General features: G+C 53.1%; 1 protein-coding gene across 3 annotated transcripts in view; it reads right to left on the bottom strand.

Moving 5' to 3' along the window:
- Nucleotides 1–13,082, bottom strand: part of FLT4 (fms related receptor tyrosine kinase 4) — a 60,096-nt gene that overhangs the window by 21,682 nt on the left and 25,332 nt on the right. For 2 of the 3 annotated variants that reach the window (XM_075766342.1, XM_075766341.1), the window contains exons 3-10: nt 9,658–9,932; nt 5,286–5,398; nt 4,240–4,402; nt 3,851–3,990; nt 2,981–3,149; nt 2,099–2,216; nt 1,322–1,473; nt 414–576 (exon numbers count right to left, since the gene is read on the bottom strand). In XM_075766342.1, coding sequence (XP_075622457.1) covers nt 414–576; nt 1,322–1,473; nt 2,099–2,216; nt 2,981–3,149; nt 3,851–3,990; nt 4,240–4,402; nt 5,286–5,398; nt 9,658–9,932 — 1,293 coding nt within the window. The remainder of the gene's footprint in view (nt 1–413; nt 577–1,321; nt 1,474–2,098; nt 2,217–2,980; nt 3,150–3,850; nt 3,991–4,239; nt 4,403–5,285; nt 5,399–9,657; nt 9,933–13,082) is intronic. The other variant, XM_075766343.1, reaches the window with a different exon arrangement.

The following is a 13,082-nucleotide window of genomic DNA, read 5'->3' as shown; positions in this document are numbered from 1 at the left end:
GTGACAATTTCTCCTGCAATCTGCCTCAGTTTCCCCATTAGATTAGCACATGCTCAGCGGTTTTATTGCAGGTGCTGTGAGGTGTGGCCAGGCCACAGACATCCCCTGCCAGATGCAGATGGCCGAGGACATAGGGGAAGCTGTGGAAGCCCTTGGTGGCTGGGACCAGCCAGGCTGGGCAAAACTCCCACATGAAGGACAAGTATCTCTGGTGGGCTCCACTCTGCCTCTCCACAGAGTGAGTGGGTATACAGTGCTCCGAGCTGTCAGTTGGCGCTGTGCTTCTCTTGCCACATCGTGGCTGGGAGAGCAAAAGTGAGATGGGATCTGGGACACAGCCACAGTCACAAGGAGCCCATAATGCCGCACTGGTGGCCTGATAAGACAGGAGTGTTGGAAGAAACTGCACTTACAGACTGCGTCGGGAGAACATCCGACAGGGCATCCATGGCCTCCACTGCCACTGGATCACCTCAGGTGCCGGGATGCCATAGACCGTGCAGGTGAGGGCCTGGGGGCTCCTCCGGGAGTAGATGCTTGGGGAAGATGCTTCCTTCTCATGGATGCGCGGAGGAACTGCAAGGATCAGAGTGACACCATGAGCGGCCACGGGCTCAGCTGCTGCATCCCCAGGCCAGGCACAGCCCGTCTTTAGAGACACCGGGCACTAAAGCACTAGGGCTCTCAGGGCAGCTCCTGGGGAGCTCAGGCCTGCAAGGCAGAGCAGGTTATACTTAGGCAGATTCAAGTGAGGTCATTTCTCCTTCATCTGCAGGGTGTGACTGTCTGGATGCTGCAGGGCTCAAAGCACGGCCTGGCATCCCCAGGCACAGGGCTACAGAACCTGCTGGACACAAATCTCCAAGCAGCAGTGCCCTTCCAGCATTTCCGTGCTGGCACCTGGTTCCTGCACAACAGGGACCAGTTTCTGCTGGGGGAAAATTCCCTGGGAGCTTCCAGTCCAGAGGAACTGCTCCAGCTCCAGGCTCAATGTGTGCTGCAGCTGCCCTGCCCTCAAGTCCACATCAGTCAGGGTCACCCTCAGCAGCCTCTCTAACTGCAGCTGGGAAACAGCCCCTGAGCAAGGACATATCCTACCCAGAGTGATGGAGCCAGGAACAAAACTGTGCTGTATCGCCCTGGCCACAAGGGAACAGCCTCACTGTAACCAGAGCATCCCTCAGCGATGCAGGAGGAAGAGACGACGTGGGTACCAACTGCTTTAGAACAGCAGTGGGGACTTGTTCTCGGAGCAGCTCAAAGGCTGGGGCCATGGGCTCAGCGCTCTCCCCCCAGCCCCAGCCCTGGTCCCCTCCCTTACCATTGACAATTAACTGGAGGCTGATGTGCTTCTCCAGCCCCGCCAGCCTGTTCCGCAGAACCAGCGTGTATGTCCCAGCGTGCTGCTCTGACACATCCTTGATCTGCATTGAAGATTGAGATTGCTTGGGAATTAGCTTCCCGTCCTTGTACCTGCAGGGAGGCAGAGAGAAAATGCAGCCATGGGGAGGAAGTGTCCCACTGGCAGATGGGCAGGGGTTTGCTGCTCCCCACTCCAGCGCAGTCAGAATGCCCCTTGCTAGTGCTGGGAGAGACTCTCTGGAGAGACCTCTGGGCTTTCCCTGGACCTGACGGGTCCGTGCATTGTCTCATATGGATGTGTGTGTGGGGTTGGGGATGTTGTAGGTCTGCCCTGAGCAGTATGTAGGTGCAAAGCTCCCAGCCAGCTCTGGTGGAAGTGCAGCATGATGCGGTGCACAACCTGGCCCACTCTCTTGCTCCTCTGAGCAACTGTGATCCTCACTACAGGGGGATGAGGGGCAGCTCCTGTGGGAGCTCCACTTGTCCCCTCCAGATAGTGCAGAGCTGCCAAGTCAGGCCAGGACCTTTGCTGCTTCTCCCCCAGATCTCCCCTCTTCCCATCCCAAGCTGTGCAGCTGACAGGTGGGAGAAATGACCCCCATGGGTGGACAAAAGTGACATTTGGGACAATCTTGGCCACAGAGGGACCTAGCAAGAAGGCCCAGGCTAGGCTTCTCTACTTGGCAGAGGTAAGGAGGAGAGGAGAGGGTGGCTCAGGCTAAGAAAGGTGCGTTACCACTGGAAGTCTGGTGGAGGGTAAGCCACGACTTTCACCGGCAGCTTCACAGCTTCATCTCCTGCGGTGGCTTCTATCACGGGGCCCTTCCTCCATTCCACATTGATGAAGGGCTTTTCTGCAAGAAAAAAGGTGAGCATGGAGGAAAGGAGAGCACGAAGGCTCTCACCAAGAGCACAGGCTATCACCAAGCTCTGCTGCTCCCCACAGGGCCCGACAGCAAGGACGAAGGACAAGCAGGGTGTTGTGGCAGTGCAGTTGAAAATCACAACTACTCTGCAAGACTGAAGTCAAAATAACCAAAATTCACTATTGTCGCATCTACCCATATGACCCCTGGCACCTCTTCCACATCCCTGTTCCCAGGGAGGGGTCCCTGGAGAGGAGGGAGTGGGTGCTCGGCAGGGCCAGGCAGGCCAGCACAGCACTGAGACTCTGGCAGCTGAAGACCTGCCTCTGCCTTGCCGCTGGGAGCCATCGGGGCCGCAGGGAGGCTGTGCTGCCCCGTGACTTTCTGCTGCCAGGGAATGGCTGCCCAGTGCCGACGGTGCCTTGTGCGTCTGCCAGGGGCACCGCATCTGCTGCAGGGCCATGAGACCTGTGTGTCCTGGCATCCCACTGACATCTGGGTCGATTTGGTGTTTTCTCTCTGTTGTCATCTTGGCACCTTCCTGAATGTGATTGTGCTCCCAGTGTGGTGCTGGGGTGCAGAAGGGCTGAGGGACTGGAGGAAGGCTGGGTCTCACTAAAGCAGAGTGGGATGGAGGTACAGGAGCCCCTCTACTGAACCTTGGACCAAGCACTGCCTACGCAGTCTGGGGATTGCTCTGCTTGCAGCTCGGCTCTGGCTGTGGCTCTGCAAGGGAGCAGAAGGTGCCATACCGTGCACAATGACATCGATGCTCTCCTCCAGCATCTGGGCGCCGTTGGTGGCAGTGCACGTGTACTTGCCCAGGTCCTGCTGGCTGACGTTGTGCAGGGTCAGGATACTAGAGAGCTCTGTGTGCGTCTGCAGGGACCGGCGCTCGGGCTCCATCACTGCCCTCTGTGTCTGAGACAGCAAAGAGAAGGGGATGAAAGACATCAACGGGATGGGGCTATGCAGATGAGCTTCTCACATCTGCACTTCTCGCTGTCCAGTGCTTGCCTCTACACAGACAGGCATCTCTGCCACCGGCTACCATCCTCACGGATGGAAAGGCAACGAGCCCTGTGTGACTGACCGCCTGAGGCTGGGGCCAAAGTTTAGCATACGGTTTGCACTGATCTGCAGCCCAGTATCTGGGCTGAGAGCCCTATAGGTACGTGAACAGAGTGATGTCCTCAGGGGATCCCCCGTCTGACTCTTCAAAGAGCCAGAGTCTACCACAGGGGGAAAACACAGCAGGGAAGGGACCCCCTCACAGGCTCTTGGTAACCAGGGCTGTGTGGCTAGAATAGCTCCTTTTAAGCCAGCGATGTTTGCTCTGGATTTGCACTGGTGGAAGTGAAGCCAGTGTTTGCCCAGGAGAGCCCCAGCGCAATAACACCTCAGAAAGGAGGGTGTTTGCTGCCAGGGAAAAGGTTTTAATCTCTGCCTGCCTTCTGCTGCAGGAGAGAAAAAATGGGAAACAGTCTGACCAAGATGTCCAGGGCACAGCATGGTTAGGATCATTGGCCCTGCTAGCGATGCCAAGAACAGTGAAGGGGCAGAAGATGACGACTCAAAGGAAAGTGTTTCAGTGCACGAGGAGCCGCTCTGTTTGCTGGTACCTGTTTGCCAGGGTAAGTCCACTGGAAGCGGACGCCGGAGTTGAACTCAGCCCACACTGTGCAGTTCAAGACCAGCTTCTCTCCCACTAGCAGCTCCATGGCTTTCTTAGGATATAGCTGGATGTCGTACAGCTCGCTCCCTGATGTGGAAGAGGCAACAAAAAAGACATTTCTGAACTACTAACTCTTTGAGGCAGACTATGCAGTTACAGGAGGCTTGGGTATGACCTCCTGCTGCTTGGTGTATCTCTGCCTGGCATACAGTAGAGGAGATATAAGCACCATGCAGAGTCTATGTGGCTAGAGAGGACCATAACAAACCCATAAGCCACACTGATGGACTTCAGAGCCATCCAAACTGCCCCCCCAGCCCCTTCCCAAATCTTCACCTGCTATATGGATGATGAAGAAATTGGATTTGAAGACCTTCTTGTCAATCACAGTCTCACACTGGACGAACAAGGAGTCCCTGATCAAGTGTGTGGGTACCTGCACCCCCTTCTTGTTGTCCCATAAAGTGCTTTTCCCGTCTGGGTGGATGAGGGAATTTTGCTGGAAAAATCAACATTTTGCCAACTGATATAAAAAGGTAACAACATTCCCACCCCACCCCTTCCAGGCTTTACGCTAGCTAGCACATCCCTTTTGTGGGAAGAAACGATGCAGCATCATGCTGTGCTGGCCTCCCGCCCTCTCCCCACGAGGGTTTGTCATCTAGGAATCGCAGCCTCCCCTATACCCCGAGCAGTCGAGCAGCCGTATCCTGCACCACGAGCCTCCCCGTCTGCAGAGTGGGCCAGAGACTTCCAGGAATGGAAACTTATAGTGATAGCTAAGGAAACTGATGCTGATGTCCCAAACATCAGCCCCACTGGGATGAGTGCTGACCTTGGGTAGTGTCCTTCCCGGGCAAGGGAAAGGCCCCCCAGCCCCCAGAGTGTCCCTGGAGGCCTTTGTACAATAGTAACACTCATCCTGGAAGGATGTATTTGCATTGTAAAAAAAAAAAAAAAAAAGTACAAGCAAACTGATAACAGAGTTGTTTTTAGTCATCAGCCCCAGGGCTGCAGCCTCCTCCCTCGTGGGGATGCCGACCACCTAGAGGGTTTGTAGATCACAGAGACCAGAGAAAACAGGGGATGCTGTGGGGAAATGGGATTAAAACAAAGTCTTGTTTTGTTTCATAGAGCTCCAGGGAAGAGAAGCAAGGTTGGCAGGAAACCCGTGGGGTCTGCCCAAGGGAACTGGACAGCACAGCTTCAACCAGCAAATAAAACGAGGAAGCCAGTGGCTTGTACTTTCCATGGAAAATGTATCCCATGCATTTTCCATTCCTGGCAGTGCCTGTCCCACTTCCACTGAGGCAATTACAAATGCAGAACAAATGCAATACATCTCGGTCCAGAGTCTCCCACTGGCCGAGCTGAGCTCTCACCGAGATCAGTGTGACGTTAAGATCAGGGATGGACACGAGGCATGGTACCCAAGTGTTCTCCTTCTTGCTGATGAGGAGGGTCTCTGGCTTGTTGATAAATGGCTGTTCAAAATCTGAAGAAGAGATATAAGGAGAAGAACAACTGACAGAGGCAAGAAAAGAACTGGGAAGAGGGAGCAATCAGAAGAAAAGGAGGCTTTCTGGCTTTCTTTAACACAGCACGAGCTTGCCAGAAGGAGAGGTGTTGAGCTGGACAGCCCCATCTGCAATGTGTGACAGTCAGAGGAGACACCTGGAGCTCAGGAATGCAAAGGGAGCAGCTGAGGTGGGTGCCTGGGCCAGCCGGCTCCTCCACACCAAACACCATACCGGTGGAGTGGCACTTGTGTGACATTTGGGCAGTGCTGGAAGTGACCTCCCCTTTCCTGGCCCCCTCGAGGTCTCTGTCTGGGTCTGACCCTTTGTGAAACCAGTGGGTCTTGTCCTGGGCTCAGCGCCTGCCCAGCTGGTGCCTGCACGTGGCCCCATGGCAGGGACGGCGCGGGGCTGTGCCGCCCTGGTGCAGCGGCAGGCAGCGCGACCTTCCAGGGCGAGGAAGTGATCCGCAGCGGAATGGTATGCAGATGTCATCCTGCAGCCATCCCGGCCGGCAGATAAACAGATGAGCTGAGCTTTCCAGGGCTACCACCCCACTGCCTCCCAACTGCTGCAAACACAAATATTGACAGGAAGAGCAAAACCACCCAAAATTAATCAGTGAAACGACTCAGCAAGGTCAGGACTCTTACACTAAAGTCCATGTGGAGCCAGCATCAAGAAGCAGTGTGTCTACAGAAGGGGCTGTCCCGTCCTGCTCAGTATGTTGCCTGTGTCAAATGAGACAAGCCCAAGCGGGACCCCACGGTGGGAGAGAATTGATGGCAGCATATACAGGAGATGTGCCAAGGCCCTACCCCATCCTGCCAGGCACCATCCAGACACAGAGCACGAAGTCCAACCCGATCCTAAAGAGACGGCAAGCTAACAGGGCACCATGGATCTCATTTCTGGTTCTTTCTCAGATACAGTGGAAGGAGCTGGTGAGACCAAGATGCAAAATACACACGTATTGCAAGCCATGGGTGGCCAGAGGGTAGGAAGGGTGAGGTTTGTCTTGCAGTGCCCTCATGCCAGCTGCTGCTGAGGCACCTGCTCACCTGTCTGCTTGGCAGCGCTTTTTCTTAAAACTAATATTTCAGTTTGAATGTTTTTTTCTACTCTTTGGATGCACCCCAGCAGGACGCCCAGGTTGACTAAATGGGATGAAGACAAAATTAGAAGAAGAGACAACTAATTAAGAGGTTGCTTGGTGTCTTCTGTCAATGCCTCACTGATGGATGATTTCTGAAATATCAGCCCCTGCCTGCCCATTCCCACAGGGACACATACCTCACAGGATGCTCTGAATACAGACTGGTCCCTAGTGTCCCTGATGCTTGCTGTTGCCAGTGTCTTTCTTCTGTAAAAGACTTGCCTCTGGGAATGTCCACCCAGCACATGCTCATGATTGGCTTTATTAATGGAAACTGTCCCCTGGGTGAAGGGGGCTCCATAAGGACGTGGTGAGACTGCCCCAGGGACCAGCTACGGGAGATCTTATGGCTTCTGGTGTACTGGAATCAGAGAAAATGATCCCAGTGGCCTTAAAGGTTACTCCTTATTCACCTGAATTGCAGCTAAACCATTGATTTACAAGGACTGTAGCATGAGAACATCTGTTTGTCCAGCCTGAGACTCTTTTTCCTTTGCTACCCAACCTCTAAAGCTGCCCATCTGACAAGCAGATGCCCAAATGACAAGATGTAAGTGGTAATGATCACCATTTGGGGATCTTGCCATTCGAATCACATCGGGCCCAACCCAATCCAACCCAGTGCTCACAGTGTTAAGTGCGTAAGGGAATTCCTTTAATTTTTGGTCTATAAAGCTGTTACTTCAGTGATAGTCATGCTGCAGACCTACTTTGAGTGAAGCACCTTTTTCCTACAGCTTAGGTGAAACAAGCCATGCACAGGAAACGTGTTGGTCAGCTCTTATGAAAACACAGATTGCCCAGAGAATTCTTATCTTTATTTCCTGGGGTTTTGCGCTGCCACGGGATTGCTGTCTTCTGAAATCACAGATTTGTTTCTGAGTGTGAACATGTTCCTCATTCCTATCCCGAGTCCAGGGCACGTGAGAGGGAGGAGGCACACAACTGCCAGAGGTAAGAGACTGTGAGGTCCCCTCCAAGCTCAGATGGCAGCCAAGAACTAACTGATTTACTGGGCTGGTCCTGCTGCCAATGAGCTTGCGATTCATGCACTAACTCCCCTCTCTGACCACATCACATATTTTCTGTAAGGCTGTCTTAATGGGTCGGATGGGAATAATTTAGCATCTTCTTCATCAATATATGCTAAGCTTTATGAGATGGGGGCTGTACATATCTTATTCCACCCTGATGAAGCATTCTGCATGTTTACAGCACTATCTGTAGCTGTAATAAAATACACACCCAACCAGACACATGGGAAATGAGACATATGCATGGAGAGTTCATTTGAGAACTGAGCTGCAGGTAAAATACAGAAGAACCCATTTTCCCAGCCAAGCACAGAGATATTTTGTTCCTGACAATTCCACCAAGCTCTTAACATGAGAAATGAGGTTGATGGATAAATCTGTGGTCTGATCATGCAGTCTCCAAACATCCCTGACACTTACATCAGCGCTTCCAAGCTCTCCAGGGACAGTTTCACATTGCAGCCCAGTTCAGCAGGAACAGGCAGGGCTTTATCTGGAAGTTCTGCAATGGCTATGGTTACTGTATGCCTGGGTTTTCCTGACATGTCCCTTCTCCTGCCTGAAAGCCTGTCCTGTCTGGAAAGGCGGATTCTGAGGTTTCCTGCATGTTTGATAGCCATAACAGGGCACAGCCTGATTGGAACGAGTACGAACATGTGCTGTGTAGCCATGTGCACAGCAACGCTGCGAGGTGTTGGCTGGATCTGTTGCACACACGCCGTCCACAGGCACTGAGAGTCCCATGGGCCCTGACAGCGTGGGATTTATTGCCCCTAAGCTACACCGCATGTGCACACTTGCTGCTTTCTGGTAGACTGGAGAGCCATTACTGAGCTGTAGATGAGGCTGGAGGTGAGAGAAGGTGGACAAGGGGGCAAAGGAAGTGGCATTTGCTGGATCACAAAGAAAATCAGCGTCTTGCAAAAGCACTCCCTGCATGTAAGCCTCTTTGTACTTATTTTCAGAGTAAGATCTCTGCCTCCACCCTGATACAATAAGAGTGTCTGAACACCTCCGTCCAACTCACAGATGTCTCACAACACGTCTGGGATCCAGGAAAGCTCTGTCCTGTTTTTAGATGGGCAACAGAGCCCACGGAAAGAGGAGGCAATTGCCCAAACAGACCCCAATTCCTCTTCAGCAGCTGCCCTGCTTTTCTGATTTGCCCCTGCATTTTTCTCTGCATAGCTGCAGAGGCAAATTTGGCTTTGTCCTGGGACTTCTGAAAAATGCATCTTGTATGTCATGACCTGCCTGGCTTGTGACAACTGCACCAACTAATAAATGGGGGTGGAAAGAGAAATAGCTCAGCCAGCTGTTTCCAGGGGACAGCGCTCGTTTATCTTGCTGGAGCATGCTACGAGCAGTAGGGGAGACAGCAGAGGAGGAGCCCCTGGGGCACGGGGAAGCTGAGTATTGGCCCCGCAGCCACTTGCTCCAAGCAAGTTCTAGCTCCAAGCCTGGTGGACAGCCCTCCTCCTCCAAAACACATCTCGTAACCCTGCCTGCGTGGGCAGCCCCTGCACAGACTGTGGAGAGGAACATCTGGGTCTGTCACAGTGGAGCAGCTCCAGGGCCGTCCAGCCTGGGGACAGGAGGAGGCTGCACATGGCATGTATGTACCACTCCACCTCTCCCTCTCTCAGTCTCAGCTTTATGGAACATTATCATCCCTAGCTGCTAGCATCTCGGAGAGCCCCCAGCTGCCCAGAAGCTAACTCTTGTGCTTTTTTTAGCAGTGGAGCGTCTCTGAGGCCCAGCTCTCACTCCTTAAATTCCTGCATTCCAGCCTGGCTGGAGCAATGCCCTCGGGCCGGGACGTAATTGAATCTCAGGCGCTGCTGCTATCCCCCAGAAGTGGACGGATATTGGTTCCCTCCAAGTGCAGGGAGCCAGCCCTTGGCCCCCTGAGCCTGCACCAGCCACACTCTGCTTTGGGAAGCCAGGGGGCACGTCAGGCTTTTTAATCTTTCTGATATTATGCTGGTGCATAGGCTGCCCCTGAGCTCCCCTGGCCTGAAGGCGCACACCGCCGGATGGCTCTTACCTCTCACAAACACATAGGTGCTGACTGCTGTGGTGCCCTCAATTTTGGCATCAATGTACTTGTAATAGCAGCGGTAGTAACCCGTGTCATTCGCCTGCGTCTCCGTCAGCACCACGACTTTGCAGTAGGGCTTTGTGCCGGTCCCCTCACAGTCTTCTTCTCGGATTGCCCGGCCGCTGCTGGGGGCTGCTGAGACCTCCAACTCGGTTTCCTTCTCCTTCCCGGCAGGGTCCACCTTGCCCCCGGGCCACGACCACTCCAAGGGGTGCTGGCCTCTAGACATGGGCAAAGAGGAGAGTTAGCTTTGGGCTAAGCAGGGTGAACGTGGTGTGGATTTAACCCTGCCGTGTGACCGCGCACATCTGTACATGGCCCAGCCAGCCACTGCCCTCAGGCTGCGCCATGGAGGAACGGCCATCCTCCAAGGAAAAAAACAGGCATGAGGAGATGGCAAGCAGCTTCACTAATTGCTGGGCAAGCACAGGCTCGTTCCCTTCCCTGGGCCACATCTCCGGCCACACTAGGCTGTAAGATATCAACCCACTCACAAGCACGTCTCCCCCTCCCATGACTTTGTCCTACTGGTATTGATGCCAGGACAGGGAGCCACATAGGGGAAGGCTCCATTTATTCTCTATTCCCTTTCATTATTAAAAGGGTCCAGAGCTATTAACAAAACACATGGATGTGATGGGTTCCCTTGGCTCAGTGCAGCTGCTGGCTGGGGCTTGTGGTGTGATGAATGGAGTGGGAAGGAGAATGAGGGAAGGAAAGCACACTGGAAAGAAAACGAGAAAGAGAAAAGCAGGAGGGAGTAAGGGATAAAAGAAGGCGAGGAGAAAACAAGTGGAGACTCAGCTGATCACCTTCTGTCCAGCTGCCAGCTACATTTCCTTCCCCACTGCTGTAGGAGGGGGTTTCCCTGCTCTGCAAAGCATTCTGCAGCCCCTTCAAGCCCCCAGCACGCTCCCCTGGCTGGCCCAGGGCTGCTGCCCCTTCCCACCTCTGCAGAGACACTGAGCTACAGACACCCCTCCAGGGGCACGACTGCAGAGCCTGTTCACCAGCAGCCCAGAGACAAACAGAAAAGTCCAGGAACTGCAAGAAACCCCCAGATAGAGCGTGCACGTGTGTATTTATATATAGCAGAGGATCTCCAGAGCAGGAGGCTTGCATATGCATATGTACGCACGCGTGCACACACCACCATAGCTTGCTATAGCTGCACTTGTTTACTACAAACAAAACAAGCTTTTATTCCATGCTGGAAGTTTCCTTCTGTGAAATCAGAGCCCCTTTCAGAGGAAGGCCTAGTCCCCACTTGACAGTTTGCCAGCGTAGCTGAAAGTCACTTAAGAACGTGCAAAAAAAAAAAGAAATGGGAGGAAAAAAAAAAGACATCACAAGAGACAGCTGTGGGGGTAAAAATGGCTTTTTGTCACCACTGTTTGCTCTATTAGGGGAAACTGGGTTCATCTATTATGCAAGTTGGGAATAGGCATGTTGGCACACGCAGCTCCTCTGCCAGGGCCCTGCCAGGGCAGCTCTGGGGGCAGATTCTTTTAAGCACAGCCAGACCGTGACCGTCACCGATAGCTGGATCCAGACAGCAAGGGACAGCGAGGAGGAAGCAAGATAAGGTGCCATCAGAGGGCACAATGGCTCAGACGCAATGAGGACAGGATTTCTGTCCAAGTGCGAGGGAAAGACCTGCCTCTTTGTGTTTGTCTTCAGCAGCTGATTTGTCTTCCTGCAGACTTTGCTCTCTTCCAGCTCCTGCTGCCCAGCTCACCATGGATGAGTTCAGAGGCTGTGTGCTGCACTCTCAAGCACAAGGGCTCTGGAGGTAGTGATGTGCCCTTTAGGACAGCCATGCAGCCCCTCTGACCCAGCATTCACTAAAAATGCCACCAGTGCCTGAGGCCAGACTGGAAGTACAGCTCCAGCGACTTGTGTGCATGAATCCCAGCAGGCTTTTCCAAAGGATCAGAGTCTCGCAAACACTTGAATAAAAATAAGACTCTTGAATTTTGAGTTTTTCCCATCCTATGCATGCACAGGGAAAATAATAATAAATCTGATCATGAAACTGGTAACGTTCAGCAGCCTCTACCATGCCCATTGCTGCTGCACCCATAGCACTGCTGCACCAGGCGCAGACCGTGGGGCTGCCCCTGCTCTCAACCCAGAGCCAAGAGCTTCAGACCCCGATTGCACAAAGGAGCCCCAAAGCTCTTTGCCTTTGCTCAGGCATTTTTGGCGCTCCACGTGGAACAGGGTAATTGCACAAGTCTCCAGTGTTTCCGCTTTCTGTTTGTTTACCCACTGGGATTTTCACGCATTATCAGATCCACTTGTTTTATTAACCATCAAGGCTAGCAGTAGCTGAGTGACACATATTTATATAAACACGGATGGACCAGTACAAACAGACCTGCTGACCAGCCTGTGGGCAGCTCTAAAGTAAAGCATTCCTTGCATCATGCGTTGCTCGACCAGATTCAGTGGGGACACAGAAGGTGTAGGCATTAGTGCGAGTCCCAGCCAGCATTGTGGTGTGTTAAGAGGACCAGAAGAAGGCAGGGATGAGGGCAGGCCAGGCTCACTTGGGTTTACTTTTGAATCTACCCTCTTCATTTGGGGAAAAGTCCAGGCAGCAGTTTTGGATGGTTCCCTCCCTCCTATCTGTCACCTCCGAAGATTTGTTCCCAAGTTGTTTTCTTTCAGCTCTGTGATAATGTGCCTCTGGGCGATGGAGCCTGCTGATGCCAGCTGGAAACAGATGCACTGCAGACTTCTCCACAGCTGTTTTCCTAAATCTTTTCAGGACAGATGCTCTTCAAGGGAGACATTGCAATTGGCACCATTTTCTTCAATCCTCTTTGAAGCTCCTAAGTGTGGTATGATGGGCAAAGTTGGCTGTGGCTTTGTGGCTTAGCTGGGATAAGACAGACTCCCTCCCAGCACCACAGAGGATGTTCACAGCAGTCACACACGTATAGGAAAGAGCAGCAGGTGTTGTGTGTCCCCAGACACTGCTCTGGAGCAGCCATGGTGGGGCACTGCCTTGTCCTTGGGCTCCTTCAGCCCTGCCACAGCGCTCATTTCCTCTGTGGCAGCCAAGAGGGCTCCAGGGTCAAATACGTCCTCTGCCAGAGGAGGGTTTGTACAGCCTCAAGCACCTGTGAGTCAGCTCTATTAACAAGTCACTGGGCAGCAAGGGCATCCTGTCCCTTCTTTTTCTAAATACAACGGCTGGGTGACACCTGAATGCCCAGTACCTGCAGGATGGGATGGGATGGCACGGGATGGGATGGCACAGCCAGGATCGAGTTGATCCCTCTGGAGGTTTCTGCTGTTGTACAGCCGGCTCCTGTGGGCTCTGCTCCAATATTCATGAGCCAGAACAGCACAAGCTCTCTGCT

Source organism: Balearica regulorum, chromosome 14 (assembly GCF_011004875.1).
Source record: "Balearica regulorum gibbericeps isolate bBalReg1 chromosome 14, bBalReg1.pri, whole genome shotgun sequence".
Lineage (NCBI taxonomy): Eukaryota > Metazoa > Chordata > Aves > Gruiformes > Gruidae > Balearica > Balearica regulorum.
The sequence above is the reverse complement of the archived record's forward strand: the minus strand, read 5'-3'. Positions and strand labels throughout refer to the sequence as shown.